The sequence below is a fragment of the Notamacropus eugenii genome, chromosome 4 (assembly GCF_028372415.1).
Source record: "Notamacropus eugenii isolate mMacEug1 chromosome 4, mMacEug1.pri_v2, whole genome shotgun sequence".
In the NCBI taxonomy this organism is placed as follows: Eukaryota; Metazoa; Chordata; class Mammalia; order Diprotodontia; family Macropodidae; genus Notamacropus; species Notamacropus eugenii.
This window is the reverse complement of record NC_092875.1, coordinates 200,041,435-200,064,773: the sequence shown is the minus strand read 5'-3', so window position 1 is coordinate 200,064,773 and position 23,339 is coordinate 200,041,435. Positions and strand designations below refer to the sequence as shown.

Sequence of the window (23,339 nt, the reverse complement as noted above, 5' to 3'; positions counted from 1 at the left end):
AAAAATACAGTTTGGTAAACCTTTCATCTCATGAAGATTGCAACCCATCCAAGCCATCTTATCATGTGAGATTGATTTTACCATAAATGTTGTGGGGCCCTTCTATATGTCTTAACATTTGAGCTTTTGGACTGTACATCAGTTATCCTTTGCTTGTGATTTATGATAGACGCTCTATCTTTTTTATTCACAGCATTTCTCTGATAATATCCTTTATACTGTTTTTCTTGCACAGTTTTTTATTGTTGATGTGGTGTGTGTAGAAAGAGTGTGAACCTTGGGGGGGGTCAGGATATAGAAATATGTATGTGTGTATATATACATACACACATACACACGGGTTTTGATACTGCTTCTGACACTGACTGCTTGACCCTGGGAACATGACTAAAGTTCTCTAAGCATTTATTTCTCCTCTCTATATAAGACAGATATAATAATAGCACCTATTCCACCTCATTGTTGTGAGGATCAAGTTATATAAAATAGGTAAAGTGGTCAACTATTTTTTTCTCATGTTTTCTCATTTTATTATTTTTCTCATCTTGTTCAGTAAAGTTTGTATAGAAATGGTCCTAAGACACATTGTTGACCTGCTTTTCTTTTGTATTGAATGTTTTGCTGACTGTCGTACAGACAGATAAAATAATTGCTTGTTCTAGTTGAATTAACATATTAAAGCCTTAGTATATCTTCATTAGCAGATGGGATAACAAGAATGATGTATACCTCTTCCTATTCCCCTGTGATTTTGATTTCTCCTACTGGTCTCTCTCTTTTGTGGGATGGGGGGGAATTGTTGCTTGGAGTCTTGAGGATTTGGTATGATCTTTTTAAAATGTTTATCTTAAGTTTTCTATATCAATGTTATGAGTGGGCAATTGAGGGCGGTTATTCAATTTCAATATAGTTTATTGATTGATTTCTAAAGGATATTTTTGGGTCTGTATTTTTGTAGTACAAGGATTTGTTGTGTGTCATTTCATGAAAGATAATGAACTTTATTCTGGACATCAGGCCATTTATTTTGTTTTTTATTTTTAAATTTTTATTTGCTGTGTTAAATTCACTTTACCCATTGAGAAGGTAAGAAATATGATACCCATTGTACATACAAAGTCATGCAAAACATTTCCACATTAATAATTATATGAAGGGATAAGAACACATGAAAAATAAAGAAAAAATATGCTTAAATTTGCATTCAGAGTCCAGTTCTCTCTCTGCAGGTGGATAGCATTTTTCATTGTGAACCCTTTGGAATTATCATGGTACTGATCCAGAGTAGCTAGTCTTTCACAGTTGATTATCTTTAAATATTGCTGTACTTTGTATAGTGTTTTCCTAGTTTTGTTCACTTTACTTTGCATCATGTCATATAAGTCCTTCTAGGTTTTTCTAAAAACTATCCCCTTCATTTTTTACAACACAGTAGTATTTCATCAGTCACATACCACTGCTTGTTCAACCATTCCCAAGTTGATGGGTATCACCTCAGTTTCCAGTTCTTTTCCATCACAAAAAGAGTGCCTATTATAAATATTTTTGAACAGATGGATATTTTTTCATTTTTTCTTTGATTTCCTTGGGGTTCAAAACTAATGGTGGTATTGTTGGGTCAGAGGGTATGTACAGTTTTATATAACCCTTTGGTCATAATTCCAAATCATTCTCTAGAATGGTTGGACCTGTTCAGAACGCTTTCATTTGTATATTTTTCCACATCCCCTCCCACATGTAAAAGCTTTTATCTTAGTCATTGTGATGGTCAGGAAGGGTGCCTCAATTTGCATTTGCATTTCTCTTAACTTTTAATGATTTAGAGCTTTTCAAATTTCAAATAATTAGTTATAGCTTTGATTTCTGAAAATTTACCAGGCCATACTTTGATAGGAACTTGAAAGATGCTAAATTTTTATAGCCCCAGTACATGTGGTATAGCTTCTTTGACTTCATTGCATATGTGCAATTCATCTCTATCTCTGGCTCCTTAAGAATAATCCTTCTGTGATTATGGCAGTAGTGGCAATGACCTGGTCCTGGACTGACATCATAAACCCCCCTGTTTCCATAAATAACATTCAAGACTAGGATATTTGTTCATTCCTCTGTCAACATATTGTTGACTGAGTTCATGAAGTTCTTTTGATTTATGGAGTGCCTTTTGATTCTAGTCTTAGCTCTTAGCCATTTCATTGCCTCTATTAGGAGGTTACATTAGACAAACCCAATAAGCATATACCTAAGTGAATTTTTATTTTGAATGAGGTATTTTAGATTCTTCTTTCTATTCTATTTTCCTATCACTTTTGGTTTTATGAGTAAGTTCTTTCCAATCACATTCATGCTTGTGGTTATTTGTAGTATTTTCCCTTTCATTCTTTTAAAACTTTTCTTCTTCTCCTGGCTTTCCTTCCTCTTGCAAAGAAAAAGGTGGAACCAATCCCCTCCCACTGCCTTATCCTGCTGCTTCAGTCCTTTTCTTTAGCCTCATACCTGCCTGCTCTGGCCTTGATCATGTTCCCTTGTGTATATCTTTGAGGAGGTCCTCTGCTTTTGCTCTAGACATCTGGAATGACCTTGAGTGAAAATCATGCTGGCTTCCTTACCCATTTTCTGGTACGCTATATGGAATGGAGAAGCTCCTTGCTGTTTCTTTTAATTTTGTTGAATCTTTGTTTCATATGTCATTCTTCGTTGTTGGTGGAGGTTTCTCAGGAAGCTATGCTTTCCTGAAATCTTTCATAATACTAGTGGTAGGAACATTTTTTTATATGTAAGCTGTGATGGTTCCTTTTAAGGAGACAAGAGAACCATTCTCTGAATTGTTTTGGAGTGGAATATTAGGAATATAAAAAGCCCAGCCTTTGTGGGGCTTAAACTTATTTTTTCACTGTCCCAATAGGCTGTGCATAGTAGTTGATTCCTATATCAGTGATTCTTATTCTTCAGTGGCTTTGAAGCTTTCTTAGTTATCAGAGGATCTTGGCATTGTTCTTTATTAGAGGTCTTCAAACAAAGGTTAAATGAACGCTTAGCTGGATAGAGCACTCCTCTTGTGTCACGAGTATCTGAATTTGAACCCTGCTTCAGGTAGCTTTGTGACTCTGGAGAAGTCAACCTCTGTGTGCCCTACTTTGAGCTGTAGGATGGGGTTAATAAAAGCATGTATCTCACAGGGTTATTGTGAGGGTCAAATGGAGTATTAAAGTACTCTTGGAAATATGAAAGCACTACATAAATGTAAACTTTTCTTGTTTATATATGTATGAGACTATTCAGGAAAATGTTGGATTCTTGGGGACAAGAACTGTTTACTTTTCGTCCTTGTATTTCTGGCTAATGCAGTGCTTATAACATAAAGTACTTAATTTCATCTATTTTCATGTTTTATTGTAAAGTGTATAGCTCTAAACCATACCCCAGGTTAATGGAATGGAGTCTTAGAAAAATCCTCTACCTTGATTGGATATGCATTATTGGATGTGTCATCACAAATTTGCCTTTATGGTGAAAGACACCTTCCTCGGATGCCTACCAAGCATAGTCCAGGACGTATATCTGGGGTGGGTGGGAAAGATGGGTGACACACAGCAGCAACATATAGCTTCTGTTTAGGTGCTGTCTTCACGGATTATATTATACTGGTGCAACAAACAAATATCCATATAAGAGAATGCCCCAGGATAATCAATACATCAAAGCTACAGTTATTTGGTGAGTTGTGGCAAGTTGTTTTGATATCAATAAAGTGCCTGTTTTCAGTTCTCAAACAGGATTTACATCTAGAAATAGTTGTAGTCAGGGCAGAGCCAAGATGGCAGAGTAGAAAGACACACATACAGAGGCTGCCCTCACACAGCCCATAAAACACCTGTAGAGAAGGACTCTTAACAAATTTTGGAACAGCAGAAGTGGAGAACAACAGAGTGGAGGATATTTCCAGCCCAGTGTGACCTGAAAGACCCACAGGAAACGTCATTTGCACGGGATGCAGAGCGGGAGCTCAGAGCGCAGAACCCAGCCTAGCCTTGGTCACGCCACAGCTCGTGAACAGCCTTCCAGGCGGAATCTCTAGTCACAGAATCCCCAGTCCCAGCAGCAGAGGGTCCACAGATCCCTCAACCCACAGGCGCTAAAGGTCAGTGATGGGTTTCTTTCAGCTGTCCAGGAAGGGAGAAGGGCCTTCACATCCCACAAGTGGCAGGAGTTTTCGGGGCAGCCCCTACAGCAGCCTGAGACCATAGCTAGATCGTAAAAACCCCTGGGGACACTGAAGAGCTGAGTATTACCTCAGCCCTGTGTAGATGCCCTGAGGCAGCTGGTCTTTGTCTCGCACTGAATGGAGGCCCTGCCCCTGCAGCTTGGCTGACTCCTTCCCACCCCCCACCCCCCACCCCCCAGTGCTAGCTTGGCAAATGTCAGGTGCCTGTGGAGAGGAAATGCTGCTAAGATTCTGGTCACAAAAATCCTTCCCTGTGCCCAGACCAGCACACACTTGATTGTGCCACCTTGGAGGAACTGAGAACTTATAGGTCCCCAGAGTATACCCTAGTCTTGACAAAGGATCCAAAAGTCAAGTAACTGGTTGGGAAAATGCCCAAAAAAGGGAAAAAAAAATAAGACTATAGAAGGTTACTTTCTTGGTGAACAGATATCTCCTCCCATCCTTTCAGATGAGGAAGAGCAATGCTTACCATCAGGGAAAGACATAAAAGTCAAGACTTCTATATCCCAAACATCCAGTGGGCTCAGGCCATGGAAGAGCTCAAAAAGAATTTTGAAAATCAAGTTAGAGAGGTGGAGGAAAAGCTGGGAAGAGAAATGAGAGAGATGCAAGAAAAGCATGAAAAGCAGGTCAACACCCTGCTAAAGGAGACCCCAAAAAATGCTGAAGAAAATAACACCTTGAAAAATAGGCTAACTCAATTGGCAAAAGAGGTTCAAAAAGCCAATGAGGAGAATGCTTTCAAAAGCAGAATTAGCCAAATGGAAAAGGAGGTTCAAAAGCTCACTGAAGAAAATAGTTCTTTCAAAATTAGAATGGAACAGATGGAGGCTAATGACTTTATGAGAAACCAAGAAATCACAAAACAAATGTTGAAAAAAATAAATTTAAAAAAAAAATAGTTGTAGTCTATCTTCCACCTATATTCCTTTATATAAGCTGTCCTCCACACCTGGAATGCACTTTTTCATCTAACCCACTTAGGTTGCCACCTCATCTATGCAGCCTTTCCTGAATTTCTACAAACTCCATCCTCAAGCTATTAGTGTTCTTCCTAACTAGATACTTAACAGGGTATAGGTGTGGATTATGTCTGTTCTTCCTGCAACACTCAGTAAAAGATAAGCTCCTTAAGGGAGTGTTTCCTTATATCTCTAACACTTAGCCTAGTGACTTGTATATATTAGGCCCTCAAAATCTTAAGTTGGCAGACCAGATCTAATAGTGATTGACATTTAAAATATAATTTGAAGCACTTCTTTACCTTATTTGAATTTCCTAACCCTTTGGGAAGGTAGATACTTAATACAAGTGGTATTTTATGTTGATTTTACAGATGAAAAATTCTAAGTGTCACAGGTGGAGTTCAAATCCAATTCATTCTGATTGTATATCAAGAACTCAGTCTATTTCAGCTGCCTCTACCAGTTTTACCTGCAGAGCATGTCTATTTATCTTAGAGTATATTCAGAACAGAATATTCTAAATAATACATTGTATTATGCTGTATTTTATATTTCAAGGTGTTTACTCATGTTATCTCAAAATAAAGTCTGAATAAAAATATAGTACAGAAGCATGTAAATGTCTTTAATTTTTGTTGTTTTCCTTATATAAACAGTTACCTTTGTTTCTCGCATTAATCATTTCCAACTTGTGAAGTCCAGAATTTTGCAGTATTTTAGGCATTTAATGAAAAGTGAGTGTAGTGTGAATAATACTTAGCTACCTATATATTGCAAAGGTTAATTAGCCCATTATGCCCTTATTTAGTAATATAAATGTTTGGAAACTATTGTTTTAAATCTGGGTTGCAACCTTCATAGTCCTCATCCCACAGCTAGGGTTATGCTAGGATAGTGATTCTCTTAATAGTCCACATATTTAGTCCACCTTTATTTACCCTTCTGTAACATAGAGGGATCAGTTTAGGTTTTCATGTTCATGCCTCAGTAGTTTGAATGCTGTAGGTAACAAAGCTGGCTTAGTATAGAAATGCATTATTTTAATCTAGTGTTGACTTAACCCAAAAGTAATAAAAGCAGTAAGAAACTTGTGAAAAGTTAGAATCTTAAAACAAGAAGTAGAAAAAAGTAAAACTTTTAAACCATGTTTTGAAAGAAAGTAGACTAATTACTTTAAGGGAATCCTAAGTTTTATTTATATGTCAATTAAGGTATAGCTACAAAATCAAAACTTTTTCATGTGATGCCATTCTTATGAATCATATATACTTTTATGTATACAGTTGTTATGCCGCGAATATAAATATTTTAATGTTATTTGAGGTTATAGTGATGGAAATTGTTATAGGCTATAAAACCAGTTCTTTTTGAGATAGACATGATTGAAATGAGATCATAATTCCTAGAGGTTTTATGGAAAATGTGTGAAAAAACAGGGCACCCAGACACTGTCAGTGAATTGATTAGTTTTACTGCCTTTTTTTTTTTTCTTAAAAATTTTTTAATTAAATGGTATGGCTTTCTAGGGGAAGGTATACATATATACAGGTGTGTGTGTGTGTGTGTGTATACACATACATATATACTCAGACTGTTTGGAAATGAATGATGTAAAAACAAGACTATGAATATAATAAGTTAAAATTTTTTTAAAATATGGGATGTCTAATTTCTTATGATGATAAAGGCAGAAACTATCTAATTGAATACATCTTAGCCAAAGATAAAGCTATAATTTTTTTAATTTTTAGAACGTTAGTTTGGAGGGTTCCCCTTGGGGGGAGCCAAACTAAACAATCTAGAATATTGGTTCTTAACTTGGTGTCTGAGAACTTATTTTTTACAAAATATTTTGATAATTATTTCAGTGTAATTGATGTTTTTTATAATCATATGCATTTTATCCTACACATTGAAAAACATTTTCAAAAGAATTCATTGGTATCAGCAGGCTGTCAAAGAGATCCAGTAGACAAAAACAGATTAAGAACTCCTGGTCTAAAAAAAATTTGATGTGCTCCTTTGTTTTATAAAACATAATAGTAGATCTGCTGGGCCATCTCCAGTTATCCTGATCTATATTTGGCCTCTGGACCCAGATGGCTGGTGACTTTGCACAGCCCTCCCTCACTTAAACCCAGTTCACTTGCAAGTCATGTCATCATCTTCCTGATGCCATGGTCATCTTAGAGAACAAAGGACAAGCCACACCACAACCACAAACCATACAATATAAGCACATCTAGAATGGGATGAGGTTTTCTCATTTTACAACTGAAGCCCAGATAGGGGAAGCCCAGGGTCATACTATTAATGCTCCTGGTGAAGCCTGAATTGAACCCATGTCTTCTGACTAAAGATCCAACATTCTTTCTGCTGCACCTCATTTTCAATACAACATGTAACACCTTACTGATATTGTATGATCCAGGAATGTGATCACTCATAATTGTAACAAGGAATCATAGTCAAGGCAAAACAAATTTCCCATATTGTTCATCTGAAATTATGGTTGACATCGTAATCAGTTTTTCAAGTCTTTAGAAATTGTTCATTTGCACAATGTTGATTTTATGATATAAATTGTTTTCCTGTTCTGTTCCTATTCATTTCACTCTGCATGAGTTCATACAAGTCTTTCTAAGTTTGTCTGAAATAATACAGTGTCTTTCATCATTTCTTAACAGTACCATAGTATTCCATTATGTTTATATACCATAGTTTGTTTGGCTATCCTCTTAGTTTTAACATACTCATTTCAGTCATTTTTGCTGGAAATAGTTTTACAGTGTTTTATCGGTTTTTAAGTAATATGCCAAATGTTCTTGATCCTTTTTCTTCATGACTCAGGGTCATCATTTTTAATATAAATTTGTGTGATATTCTTAAGGTCTCTTGAGTTAAGTAGAGCTGTTCTCCACCAATTAGCCCTAAAAAGCTGTGCTTTTTCAGTTATTCACCTTGATTCTTAATAGTTTTCTCTAACTCTTCCCTTACTCACAGGGAATCAGCTATTTGTTGTCATTGTGCCTGTTTCTAGAATCTACTACATTCTCATACCTCTTCCTCCCATTCCCAGCTTTCTAATTCAAACTGATTTGATGAACCAGATGTTCACTTTTAAAAATTGTGTTTAAGTGTGAATTAGGCTGAGTTGAAGGCTTCTTTATGAATAAAATATATGTGCTGTTTCATATTATGGTCCTAGGTTGAAGGCCTACTACTTTTTGGATAATCAAAACAGAGATAGTTGTATGATTTTATTTCTTCAGTTTTTTAATTTAGTTAACCTTTTTTTCCTTTTTAAAGGACCTTAAAGGGTATGATCCTGGAGAGAAATACTTTTGCAGTACGTCATGGGGAGATGTTTCCCCTTGGGAATCTTCAGGAAAAAGAAAGGTATGTATTAGTTGAATTTAAAACTTTATTTTAAAACAGAAAGTTAAATATAAGTATATATCCATAGTTCTGAAGAATACCTGATGTATTCAGAATGAATATTGGTGAATGAAGAGGTAGTAAGTTTTTCCCAAAGTGGAAAGAAAAACCATACATTTTTGGTGTTTAATACTGTAGTGTACTCCTACAAAAGTGTCTCAGAAGTCTTCGTGCAGTTCTAAGCTATTAATGCTTTTATTTTTAATATTAAGCTATCAGAGCTTAGAACTGCACCAAGACTTTTGGGACACCATAGTTGTTCTACATAAATTTTTGAGCACTGATCAAGTGAAGGAAGTCCTAAGAAATTTCAGGCTGACCACATTGTATGTGATAATGGCAAAATGTGGTATAGCCTTATATGATTTATTTTAAATACCTGGTAGGCAAATAGATAAGACTAGCAATTCTGGAGGTAATAAACATTCAAATTATCTTAGTACAAGAGAAAATTTTTTGCCTCATCGAAATAAAGTAATCTCTTAGAGACCTTAGCAAAGTAGTGCAATGGAAAAGTGTATTATAAGGACTATAATTATTTAACAATATTAAACTTCATGTTATATTAGTGTTAGATCCTCTCTTAACCTCTTTCCATAGTTCAAAGAAAGTTGATGTTTTGTTCGTTGGGACTACAGCTCAAATTTTGTTACAAAAGTCACTAGAAAAATAGGAACGCAGCATGAAATTTTTAAAAATGAGGGATATAAATGATTTATCAGGGGTGGGGAACCTCTGGACTTCTAGGTCCTTGGGTACAGCTTTTTGATTGAATCCAAGTTTTACAGAACAGATTCTTTTATTAAAGGGATTTGTTCTGTGAAGTTTAGATTCAAAGGGACATAAAGAGCCACATGAGGCCTTGAGGCTGCAGATTCCCCACTCCTGATTTAGTCTATTAGTTGTCCCACATCAGACCCTCCAAAGACAATGTATTGACTGCAACATGATATGTATGTTTTTGGTTCTTTACTCTGTAGTATTTCATATAAGGCTTTCTTTATTTCTTTGAATACATTATAGTTAACAATTTTTTATTGTATATTCTCTTTTGTTAATGCGCCCATGCTTTGGTTAGCTATTCCTCAATTCACCAGTTGCTCAAATTATGCAAAGAACTTGGTAAGACCTTCCAAGTCAAGTAAATATAGCTTCTGATAGTGGTGATTTTGAGTATGAAAATAGGAAATTGTGAATATGGGGAGAATTAGGGAAAGCATGGTTTAGAACAAAGGAAGGCAAGGCAGTATGGCATAGTGGATAGAGCCACTAGATTTAAAGATAGGAAAACATGAGCCACTTCAGACTCTTTAGTTGTGTAACCCTGGGAAGCTCACTTAACCATTTCTTACTGAGGACATTGATAAATGCTAAATCTATGATCCTGTGGAGAAAAGCCATTTATTAGATTGTACAGAAAGTTCATCCTTCCATATCACATACACTTTACTTTCTTTGAGAAAAGAATTAAATATGGCAAAGGTCACCTACCAAATCTAGGACCATCATCAGTGGTCTTGATTTGTCTTATCACTGGACTTTGATGGCTCTGGAGGAAGCTGACAATTTTTTGCAGCCCTGCCTCACTCAGATCCAATTTACGGGCAAATCAAGACATTACTCTTATAATGTCATTGACCTCTTCAAGAATGAAGGATGAATGAACGACAGCAGACATGGCCAGCACCAAATAATGTCATAAAGAATAAATGAGTGAAAATGCATTTTTAAGCACATACTGTGTGCCAGGAACTAAGTGCTGGGAATACCAATACAGACATCGAGACCATTCCTTCCCTGTCATGCTTACATTATAATGGAAGGGACAACAGGGAAGCAGTGGCTAGAAAAGAGTGTTTTGGACAAGGGTAGGGAATCTGTGGCCTCAAGGCCACTTGTGGCTCTCTAGGTTCTTGAGGATATAGCTTTTTGACTGAGTGCAAGTTTTACAGAACAAATCTTTTTATTAAGGGGGTTTATTCTGTGATGTTTGGGTTCAGTCATAGAGCCACACCTAAGGACCTGAAAGGCCATACTTAAGGACCTTGAAGGCCACATATGGCTTCAAGGCCAAAAGTTCCCCTCCCCTGGAATATTTCACTTGAAAAAGATAGATATTTTAATTTTACTAGAAGTCTACTTGTGAGTCAGGTGTTTTGGGGCTGGCAAAACAAAACTCATGCAATCTAGGTTTGCAATATCCTTTTTAGAATAAGAGTACTAAGTTCCACTGTATTTTTCACTAGTCAGATCACCCTGACCATGTTATTCCTCCATTTTCTAACCTTACCCTTTTTCCCTCTTCCTTCCCCTGAGTCAGTCCTAAAGAAGAACAGGAAGTGAAACCGAGGTTCTAAGCTCGTGGCTCTTGCTGGCACCATCCCTTAGAGATTGTATTACTATTCATCTGCCATTGCTGCTGCCCTTGTGGCTAATAGACTCTTACCACCTTTGTCTCCTAGTTTCTGCATTACTCAACTCCTGACCATCCCAAGCCCCTGTTGGCTTACTCTTCCACCCCTGTCCTCCTCAACCCTACCCTTCTTTTGCTCTGCTCCAACTCTACCCACCCCTACCACTGAATCCTCTGGAATTTGTTTCATGGTGAACAAACATACCTTCATTCTGGACCTTGATCTTACTCCATTTGCTTGAGCTCACTGAGACCCAGCTTCTCCTAGACCACACTGCATCTCATTTTTATGAGAACTAAATGTACTTTTATCTGTCCCTCTATTCTATATCCCATCCCACCCCACAAACACACATGCACTGTTTCTAGAGATAGAATTAGAACACTACCTGTCTCCTTACTGCTGTTTGTTTCCAGACTTTATTTCCTTTGTTCAGTTATCTCTTCTCCCTTGAAATTCTCTTGTCAGATTTTAGTTCCCAGCTCATATCAGTTGATTTCTAATATTACATAGGTCATTCTCCCTCCCATCTTAAGCAGTTCAATAACTGGCTCATTATGGTCTTCTCTTTTCTCTGCACTAAGGAACTTAATATCCATGTTGATATTCCCTCAAACTCCCTAATTGCTGAGTTCCTTAAACTCCTTATATCACATTACCTACTTTACTCATATATGTTCTACTTCCTTAATCAAAATTCTGATATTCCCCTCTCTTACCCTAAGCACCATAATTCCATCCTTCTCATCGTCTTAAACCTGTCACTTTTCATTGTGACTTTCAGTCCTTCTGCTGCTCGAGACTTTGCCCAAGCCATTTAATTTACCTTTCTTCCTTCGCTTTCTTCCCTTCCCAACTTCAATACTAAAGTTAACCATGGAATCTGTTTTCCCCTTATCTTATCACTACTTTAACCCATTAAACCCCAGCCCTGAATTATTCCCACCTTTATCCTCTGCTTTTCTATGCTGTTGTGGGAAGTCACATGGAAGTACACTACAATTCATGTTAAATAACTTCAGCTGGGCCATTGTTGTTAAAAGGTAGTCCTTTTGATTGATTCCCTCCTAATATGTTTCAAACCTGTGCCCTCCCTTAATCTTTCCTTGAGGACCTAGCCTCTTACCTGTGAACTCCCTCTCATCTCCTACTCTTTCTTCCCTTCCCTTTAATTCTAATAATCAGGGGTCCTGCTCTTAAGGCTAATGCCATCCCTTTTTCTATTCTCCAAAAGCTTGCTTCTGCAATCATTTAACATTTTCTGTTATATTTAGTTACTAATTACTGACCCTTTCCCTACTTTCTTCATTTAGGCTTGTCTTCCACATCATCAACCCTTTGAGGGGAACATTACCTTCAAGGTATCAATCTGCTCCCTTTCTTATTTGTACTAGAAAATCTCTCTATACTCATTGCCCCTACTTTCTTTCTTTCATTTCTCAACCTGTACAATCTGGCTTTCAGATACCACTCAACTGAAACTCTTTTCTTCAGATCTACCAACAGTTTCTTGTTTGCCAGTTCTAATGGTCTTTTCTCAGTCTTCATCCTATTTGACTTCTCTGTGGCATTGACAGTGTTGACCACACTGTTGTCTGATATTTCATGATACCAGTCTCTCTTGGTTCTTTTCCTACTTTTCTGACAGCTACTCAGTCTCCTTTGTTGTCTCATTATCCACATTACATCCTTTGTGTATATTCCTAATACTTCGTCCTGGGCCTCTTATGTTTTCTCTTTATACTCTCATGGTGATCTCAGCTCCCACAGGTTTAAATATTATTTCTATTTGGATGACCCTCATATCTACAGCATGTGTGTCTTTATATGTAGATACATACACATACAATATTTCCATTCTCCTTTCACCCTCATTACTTCATAGGACATTTTTAATTATATTCCGGAGACATCTCAGACTAAAACAATTTATTCCTCTCTTCCATCTCTTTTCCAAATTGTCTCTGTAAGTAATAGTTTGCATTTTTATAATGCTTGCTTTATTGTTAGCAAAGCATGTTGCATGTCATCTCATTTAATCCTTTCAACAACTTTGAGAGGTAGTGCTACTGTCCGCAATTTACAAATGAGGAACACAGGAGGTTTAAGTGACTTAGCAAAGGTCAAGCAAAAGCAGACATAGTAAGTGTCTGAGGCAGGATTTGAACTTAGGGCTTTCTGAATTCCAAATCCAGCACTGTCCATTTTACTACCTAGCAGATTAAAGCTTAGTTTTAAAATTTTAACATGGTCACAATCTGTCTTTCCTGCTTTGTTGTTTATTATCACCCTTCCTGTACTCTAGAGTCTAACCAAACTGGCCTCTTAATTTCTCACATACTGCACTCCTCCCATTTACTTGGCTTTGCACAAGCTATTTGTTATGCCCCAAAATACATTCTTTGCTCACTTCCACTTCTCAGAATCCCTTTGTTCCTTCAAGGCACACACTGAGTACCACCTTCTACATAAAACCTTTCCCAATCCCCCAGTTGCTAGTGCCTTCTTGCCCTAATTGTTTTGTACTGATGTATTTGTTTCCCCATTACTTGCTACTCAGCGCTTCTTCCATGTAACAGCTTTTCATGTGCTGGAATGCTTTTGTTTTATCCCTACTTTTTTTTTTTTTCAGTCCCCTTACCATCCTAGTAATCATTTTCTAGAAGAATTCCAATGTGTTCTTCCTAAAATCTCTTTGCCAAGGGAGAATGAAACAGGATTATAATCTTCATTTTGGTCGTGATGCTTTTATTAATTCAGCTTAAAATTGCAGGGGTTTTTTAAATTGTAGAATAAATTATAATGGAAGCAGTTAAAATTTGAAGTAAAATGACATGAGCTCTATATAGTAGTGGAGTGACATCATTTGTCAGTTGCCTGTTTACTCTTGCTACATGAATGGTATTTTTTCTGATAATATATTTCTCTGACATCTTTTCTTTTGGTATCATTGATAGTGAGGATGCCATGATTGATATAATTTGATATATATCAAGAATCTCACACTTATAGTACCAGAAAAACTAAGTTAATATTTATAATATATGGTCTTCTAGACAGTGTAATTCTTCATTTCCTCTACCCTTTCCCACCACTCTTTCACAATCACTAGCAGAAAAAGAAATGGATAACATAGGCCAGAAAGGCATTTTTTATTTCTCATGGCCTGTCATGATCAAAATTCATTAAGTGCTCAAGCTACAGTAAGCTTCTCTGTACTTTGCTAGGGTGGTCCTAGGAAAGAAGACCACATTTGACTGGTGAGCATGGTAGAACCTGTCAGAGATTATGTTCTACTGATATGGTCTTTGAGAGCCCAGAGTCACCTCTGCCATGATAAGACACTGGAGTAGGGCTTTGTGGAGTGACACTGTAATTAAAAGAACTAGATGTAAAACCTGTAATCATTTGTCTTTGATAGTTAATATGGTTTAGGTACTAGATGCAAGATAAACACAGTTTATTTGGAAAGGAAAAAAACTGTCTTGTCAAATTGGAGTGAGGTCCCTGTTTTCAAATTTTCTAGAGATGTAACTAGAGAAGCAGCTTTTTTGAAAGACTGCAATTTATGTTTATAGGATTTAGCTGTGATCATTTAACATGTTTCTCATTCTTACTGTTAATACTGAAAGTTTTTATTTTTTTTCTGCAGAGATACAGAACAAAGCCATACTGTTGCAGCCTGTGCAAATATTCAACAAAGCTACTTTCTTCATTGAAAAATCATTTGCATCGTTACCATGAAGATGAAATTGACCAAGAGCTGGTGGTTCCTTGCTCAAAATGTGTTTTTGCCTCTCAACCCAAAGTTGTGGAAAAACACTTTCGGATGTTTCATTCTTCTCATCGGAAAATGCAGAATTATACCATGAATATTTTGGGTGAATCTAAACCATCCAGGAGTGATGTGATAAACTTCACATGCTTAAAATGTCACTTTACAAACACTTTGTACTACAGCATGAAGAAGCATGTACTAATAGCACATTTTAATTACTTGATTACCTCATACTTTGGCATGAGAACTGATGAAATTCCTGAGCAAGTAAAAGACATTTCACCTGCCAGTATGATTCCATCTTTGGACAAATACTATTGTAAAAAATGTAACATAGGTGCCAGCAGCCTGGATGCTTTAATGTATCATATTTTGACATCAGACACACACAGAGATCTGGAAAATAGACTCAGATCTGTGATTTCAGAACATATTAAGAAAACAGGACTTCTGAAGCAAATGCACATAGCTCCTAAACTTTCTGCAAATATGGCCATGTCTCCTTTAACTAGCAACAGTGCTCCAGCACTAGCACCTACTGCTTCCACTTGCATTCAGCTTGCCTTGCCACAGAATAATCAAAACCAAACTCTGGTACAGTCACAAGCGGTTACTGTGGCCTCAAGTGCCTCTGGGACTCTTACCCATAATGCCCCTGCTACTGCCCAATCACACGTAACTCTTGTAAATAGTCCTTTGCCAGTGGGCCAGAAAAATATTACTCTTCAGTCATCTGTTCCTCAGCCTGTTTTTGTTCCTCATGGTCTCCCACTTAATCAACCTGTGAGTCCTACAGTTCTTCCTTTAAACCAACCAGTTGGATCTGTTAGTAAGTCTGTTGGAGCAGGGGTTCTCCCTATAAACCAAACCATTCACCCTGGACTTTTGCCCCTTAATCAGCCTGTTGGACCCATTAATAGACATGTTGGACCCATAAATAGACCCGTTGGACCCATAAATAGACCTGTTGGACCCATTAATAGACCTGTTGGACCTGGAGTTCTTCCCATAAATAGACCTATTGCTCCTAACGTGCTTCCTGTTAATCAGCCTGTTGCATCAAGTGTCATCCAAGCAGTTCCACCAGGGATGCTTTCTGTGGGCCAGACAGTCCCATCAGGGGTACTTCCTGTGGGTCAAGCGGTACCATCAGGTGTTCTGCCCATGGGCCAGACGGTACCATCAGGGGTTCTTCAGCTCAATCAGTCTGTTATGTCAGGAGTTCTTCCTGTTGGCCCGGCAGTGAGACCTGGAGTACTCCACCTTAATCAACCAGTTACACCAGGTGTTCTACCTGTAAATCAGCCAGTCAGACCTAGTATCTCCCAAAATGCCACTTTCCTAACTGCAGGCTCTATCCTTAGACAGCTGATACCAACAGGAAAACAAGTTAATGGGATACCTACATATACCCTAGCACCAGTTTCAGTTACTTTGCCTGTACCACCTGGTGGTGTGGCCAATGTTACACCACCACAGATGCCAATTCAGCTCATGCAATCTAGTGCAGCTACACAGATATCTCATTCCCCAGCTGGTGCACCCTCTCCTCCAGTAGTGGTAAGCACTTCTCAAAATATGGCCGTCCAGGCATCTTCATCTACTCCAGAAACAAGCCAAGCTCTCAATCTCAAACAAGCTAAACAGTGGAAAACCTGCCCAGTTTGCAATGAACTCTTTCCATCCAATGTCTACCAGGTGCACATGGAAGTGGCTCATAAACATGATGGATCAAGGTCCAGTGAAAAACTTGAGCCTGAAAAACTTGCAGCATGTGCACCATTTTTAAGATGGATGAAAGAAAAAACTCTTCGCTGTCTCTCTTGTAAATGTTTCATATCAGAAGAAGAACTAATGCATCATTTATTAATGCATGGTTTGGGGTGTTTATTCTGTCCATGCACTTTCCACAGTATTAAAAGTCTTTCAGATCATAATAGGACTGTTCATCTTGGAAAGAAGAGATTATCTGTGGATTATAGCAACAGAGGTTTCCAGTTAGATAATGATGCTAATGGTGACTTAATATTTCCTCATATTGATTTCATTACTATGTTGCCAAAGGAAGAACTTGGAGAAAGGGAAGTCTATTTGGCAATACTAGCTGGAATGTACTCCAAGACACTTGTACCAATCTATATTAAAGTGAGGCCACAGACTCTTGAGGACCTCAGCAATCCTGGAAAACAAGTTAGCACCTGTCCTTTTTGCCTTGGTACCTTTGTGACTACAGAAACATATGAAATACATTTAAAGGAAAGACATCATGTTATGCCAACTGTACATACATTTTTAAAGTCTCCTGCTTTCAAGTGCATCCATTGCTGTGGGGTGTATACTGGGAAAATGACAATGACTGCAATTACTGTACATTTGTTAAGATGCAGGAGTGCTCCCAAAGTTAGTAGTTCAGATCTTCAGATCCAGCCTGATCTTAGTGAAAAAGAACTTCCACTAGTGAATGGTGAGATACATGATTCTATTTTTCCTGTCAAAAGAAAACTTCCTGATCTCTATTCTGGGGCAGAGGACCAAAGGGATAAAGAAGAATCTCTTATCATAGATAATGACATCACTTCTGTTTCTGAAAAAACAGTGAATGTGCCTTCTAAAAAACAAAAGAATGAAATCAGGACTGACGGTCCAGTAATAAATGACGATGCTCTTCATATTCTAGCATTAAATCCCCAGAAGTATGAAGACCGTTCATATGAAGAGAAAAAGCAGTTCCTTAAAGATTATTTCCATAAGAAACCATATCCTAGCAAAAGAGAGATAGAACTATTATCATCCCTTCTCTGGGTGTGGAAAATTGATGTTGCATCATTTTTTGGGAAAAGAAGATATACATGCCTGAGAGCAATAAAAAATTACAAGCCTTCTGTGCTTTTGGGCTTTGATATGTCAGAACTGAAAAATGTTAAGCACAGATTACACTTTGAGTATGAAACACAAACCTTGTAAAAAAGAAAAAGCTATTTAAGAAATCACAAATACAAAGCAATCAAAAGGCTAGTTATTAATTTAGTGAGGTTTTTAGGGGGTGGGGCACTTAGATTTTTCAGTTACAGTGTAATGACCTCATGAAATACGTGGTCTTACGCTGCTTCTCTAGATATTTCTGGGCACATGGTATGAATAAGTTCTTATTTTGTTTTGTGGAGGTCATTTTGTTTTTCCAATTACATGTAAATTAAATCTTTGTGTTTTATACATGCTTGTTTATTACCCAGTAGTGTTAAGATATTTAGAAACCAAAACCACATTGTTTTTGTTGTTTTTCCCCCATTTTTGCATCCATCCCCAGTAGTTAGTTTTCTTTTAGTGGTGAATGGTACAGCAAACTTTTTCTTAGAGATAAGAGTACAAGTGGTAAGTAAAAATCCAGTGATGCATGTGGCACAGTGATGGTGTGCTGCATTAACTTTTGCTAATTTCTCCTTTGTAAAATGCTTGTACTGTGATTTATAATTTTTCAAATGTGCTTTCTTTTATATTTTATAGAAATAAAAAGTTTCATTTATGAAATATGCCCAAATCCAAAATTTGATGTGGTATATAGTTGATATATTAAAAGCATCATTATTACCAAAAATGAAATACTCTTCTCTACATAACCAGAAATACATTTCATATAGGTTTTCCTTTTTTGACATTATTTTTCATGCAAAGAGATAATAAGGCAGTACCTTCTTAGTGCCTTTTAATCCATGAGAAATTTGGAATACCTGAAAGAGTTTTCCTTGCCCCATTGAATTTGCTCAGAAACTGCCCAGAAGGGCACAGGGAAATTTTTTCAAGGTAAGGAAATAGGAATATAGATGTTTTACTACTTGTTGGTTACTAATTAATATCCAGGTCAGTGTAGTGGTGACATGTTGACTCCATAAGATTTTCATGGATCTAGTAGAATTAAACTAGGTCTATGGCCATCTATCAGCAACTGGTATATTAAAATTGACCAGAGTGACAGAATTTTCTTCACATTGAAAAATGGAAGGATACAACTGTTTGGTTTAGTGTGTCATTGTACTGATGTTTAATTATATGGTCTTTATTCTGTTACTCTTTGGCTATAGAGATCTTTGGATATCAGCTAGAATCTTATCTAAAATCACTTAAATGAGTTGGATCCAGTAACAAGAGTATGCAGTCTAGTCATTAAGTCTGTTGTATTGTTCAAAAACTGGGTGGGGTGGTTAGGGGGTGGTGGGGAAGAAAACAGACATCTTGTTTTTTGTTGCTTTTTATCGAAGGGACAGAGCTTAAAACTCATGATGAAAAAATTGGGGTGCTCCATGGAGAGCTTGGGTCCTATTATTCAGTGAAACTTTCTACATGATATTTTTGGGATAATATTGCATGTAATTGTTATACTGCGTCTTTTGAAGCAATTGTATAATTGGATTGTGATTCTTAATGTACTCTCTTATTATAAACTTCAAAGAAAAAGCTTGCTGAACTTTTCCCATTTGAAATTTTTTATAAATTGTTTTCAAAATGTCTATTTTGAATTAAAGCTCCATATTTTCCTATTGAAAATAATTGTTTTTCATTCTTTAAACTGTAAAGTCATCATGATCTTGATGTATGATTTGATAAAAGTTTTTATATGGTATTAAATAGCCATTGTGAAAAGAAAGTAAGCAAAATCTAAAGGCAGCTGTGTAAGTCATATTAGCTAATTAGATCCATAGAATAAATTGATAGGGATAGTTGACCGATGGCCTAAAAACTAGGTATTATTACATAGAAAACATCAAGTAGCAAATAAGATGTGTTTGTCATTCTGTGGTTGGGAACAAGAGTGGTCTCTTCTTGAACCGATGCAGGACAATTTATAGTTGGCCCGTTAGAAAATTGGGTGCCCTTGACTGCATTTCCCATTATCTGGGGCCTCTTATAAATATAAGATTTCCTAAAACTCAGGTATTGGAGAACATCAAAATAAGACAGAAATCTATCAGTATTTGTGTTGTATTAAAAATTTCAAAAGTGTAATTTTAAAAATACTTTAGCTTTAGATTGCTATAGAAGAAATAGTAATAGAATTTTAAAAGTGTTCAGATGCTGGAGGGAAAACCCCCAGTGTAAGTTAATTTTTTGTTCTCATCTTAAAATTTAACATACTTGGATTTAAAATTAATGTGGGGGGGTGGGGTTTACAAGGCTGGTGAATTTGATCTGCAGGAAGTTGTTTGTAGCAAGAGCTATGTTTGTAAAGTGGCTTTTATGCCAGAATGATTGTATTTTTCATTGGGTTTTGTAACATTTACCCCAAAAGAAAAACTCAAATTTGTTATTTCAAAGCTGGTTTGCCTAGTGAATCTAAATTAACATTGGTGTTTTGGCTGTGACCAATAGGTCTAGCACCAGGGATAGAAATTTTTAGATTAACATCTTTTTTTGTGATTACATTAAGACCATATTCAGAATGAACTATCTAAAATTAGGGGGAAAAACTCAAGTACTTTCAAGGAAGTGTACTTTTAAAAAACATATTTAGTGAAAATAGTTCAATATTGGTAAGTATAGGCTCTTCTAAACAATTATCAATAAACAGATGTTACTACTTCTTTGTACCCCAGCTTCTATTCCTTTGAAGTAAGGTTGAACTAGATGCAGCTCTAGTATTATGATTTTAGTTTTATGCTAAAAGCCATAAATACTTGAAGTATAGATGGTCTTCTTATATCAGATGTGCAGGTCACACACAACTATGTAAGGATTAGCTAATATCTTGGAGGACAGGATCCAAAAAGATACTGGCAGGTTAGAATAAATATTGCAATAAAGACACAGTATTAGAATAAACCTAATAAGGTTAACTGGAGGTTTTTTAGGCATTTATTAAGCACTTAAATATGTGAGGCACTGTATATAAGCATTAGGCTTAACACCCTAAAACAACAAGAAAGCAACGCTTCCTCTCCAGGAACTAGTTTAAGGGAAAACAACATATAAGGGAAATGTAGCATTTTTCATCATAAATACTTAAGGATTGTTGTGGATCTTTGTATTGTTGAGAATAGCTCTAAGTCATCCACAGTTGATCTTTACTGCTACCGTATGTAATACTGGTCCTGGTTCTGTTCACTTTGTATCAGTTCATGTCTACAGTTTTGTTTTTCTGGAAGCATCCTGCACAGGAGTACTCCATTACAGTCATAGCACAACCTGTTCAGCCATTCCCCAGTTGATGGATATCCCCTCACTTTCCAATTCTTTTCACCACAAAAGGAGCTGCTATAAATACTCTTGTACAAATGGATCCTTTTCCCTTTTTTATGATCCCTTTGGGGTACAGATTTAGTGATGGTATTGCTGGATCAAAGGATATGCACAGTTTGAATGTCCTTTGGGTAGAGTTCCAAATTGTTCTCCAGAATGATTGGCCCAGTTCGCAGCTCCATCAATTGCATTAGTGTCCCATTTTTCCCACATCCCCTCCAAAATTTATCATTTCCTTTTACGTTATATTAGCCACTCTGATAGGTGTGAAGTAGTACCTCAGAGTAGTTTTAACTTGCATTTCTTTAATCAAAAGTGATTTAGAGCACTTCATATGACTAGATAGCTTTGATTACTTCATCTGAAAACTGCTTGTTCATTCCTTTGACCATTTATCAATTGAGGAATGGCTTGTATTCTTCTAAATTTGATTCTGTTCTCTCTACGTATCTGAGAAATGAGGCCTTTATAAGAGACACCTGCTGTAAACAATTTTTTCAGTTATTTATTTTTTCCCCATTTATCCTTTTCTGTCTCACTCTGTCCCTCCTCAAAATAATTTTGCTTCTTACTACTGCCTCCTCCAATCCACCATCCCGTCTATCAGCCCTCCACTTCTGTTACCTTTCCCTTATTTCCCTGTAGAAGGTAGCTTTTTATGCCCAAATGAGTGTATATTATTCTCTTTTTGAACCAGTTCCAATGAGAGTAAGGCTGTAGAATTATCTGCTAATCCCCCATCTTTCCCTCCAATGTAAAAATTCTTTTACACTTTATGTCAAATAATTTAGCGCATTTTATCTTTCCCTCCACGGTTTCTCCCTTTCTCAACCCTTTATTTTTTTAATATCCCATCATAGTCAACTCATACCCATGTCCTTTTTGCTTTTGATTGACCTAATAAAGTTCTTAGGAGTTAGAAGTATCATCTTCCCATGTAGGAACGTAAACAGTTTAACCTTACTGAATCCCTTATGATTTCTCTTTTCCTATTTACACCTTTTTATGCTTCTCTTGAGACTTGTATTTTAAAGATTTTTCTATTCAGCTCGTCTTTTCATAAATGCTTGAAATATATTTCACTAAATATCCTTTTTTTTCACCTGAAGGATTATACTTAAGTTTTGCTGTGTAGGTGATTCTTGGTTATGTATGATCCTAACTCCTTTGCCTTCGAGAATATCATATTCCAAGTCGTCTGATCCTTTAACCTATGCTGCTAAATCCTGTGTAATCCTGACTGTGGCTCTCCAATGTTTGAATTGTTTTATTGGCTGTTTGCAATATTTTCTCATTGACCTGTTTGCTCTGGAATTTGGCTGTTAATAGTCCCGGGAGTTTTTTTGGGGGGGGGTCTCTTTCAAGTTGTAGAAACCTGAAGGAAAGGAATACTTAACATTTGTACCCACCATTTGATCAAATGAGTAGAACGAGACTTGGATGAACTAATTCTAGTCTGAACTATGCCAGTCAATGAGACCATGAGAAATTGTTTCCTCTTCTTTTTGGGAGGCTGACCCCACAAAAAGTTTCAAACACATAATAACACATTGAGAAAATAAACACTTCACATCTAGTAAACATGAGGTGTCTCCTAAAACAATGTTTAGTAGTACCTAGTAAACACTTATGGATAAATAATGAAAGAAGGCTAGTAAAATTTTAGAGTTGGAAATAAGTCACCTAATCCCATTCATACATGACCAAGAATCCCATCTACAATGTCTCTCGCAAGTGGTCATCCAAGCCTTCTTTTGAAGACCTGACAGACACACCACTTCTGAAAGGTAGCTTGTAATGCTTAATTGTAATTTGTAGTTGTACAATTATATGCTCATAAGTCTTCCTTCCTCCGAGCTCAAATAGCCCTCTCAAACAAGTTGGTGCTTTGGGGCTATGGCAAAAATGTAAAAATACATTTAACTCCCCTATCCCATGAAACCATACTTAAAGATAGCTGTCACGTTCTCCACAAGTTTTCTGTCACCTGAAACTAGTTCTTTAAACCAGTTCTCATGCTGGCCTGGCATAGTGGAAGGAATATTAGGTAGTCAGGAGGGATTTGTTGGTGAGTAGAAAAAACTCTGTACACCACAAAATGCTCTTGTGTTACCTGGCATTTTTTAGTTCCTTAACCATCCACATATGCCTCAGACTGTCAGTGACTTACCTAAAATGTAGTACCCAAAACTCAACAAAATACTCCATTTTGTCTGGCTTTGGACAGAAGAATACAATGGGAGTATAATCTCATTCTGAGATTTCTGTTAATGCAACTATCTTAC

The 23,339-nt window shown here is 36.7% G+C and overlaps 1 protein-coding gene across 4 annotated transcripts in view; it reads left to right on the top strand.

Moving 5' to 3' along the window:
- ADNP2 (ADNP homeobox 2) overlaps nt 1–19,365 on the top strand; it is a 58,486-nt gene extending 39,121 nt beyond the window's left edge. For all 4 annotated transcript variants that reach the window (XM_072604003.1, XM_072604000.1, XM_072604002.1 and 1 more), the window contains 2 exons: nt 8,503–8,592; nt 14,698–19,365. In XM_072604003.1, the coding sequence (XP_072460104.1) occupies nt 8,503–8,592; nt 14,698–17,787 (3,180 nt within the window). In that variant the 3' untranslated portion in view covers nt 17,788–19,365. The remainder of the gene's footprint in view (nt 1–8,502; nt 8,593–14,697) is intronic.
- Nucleotides 19,366–23,339: the final 3,974 nt, after the last annotated feature.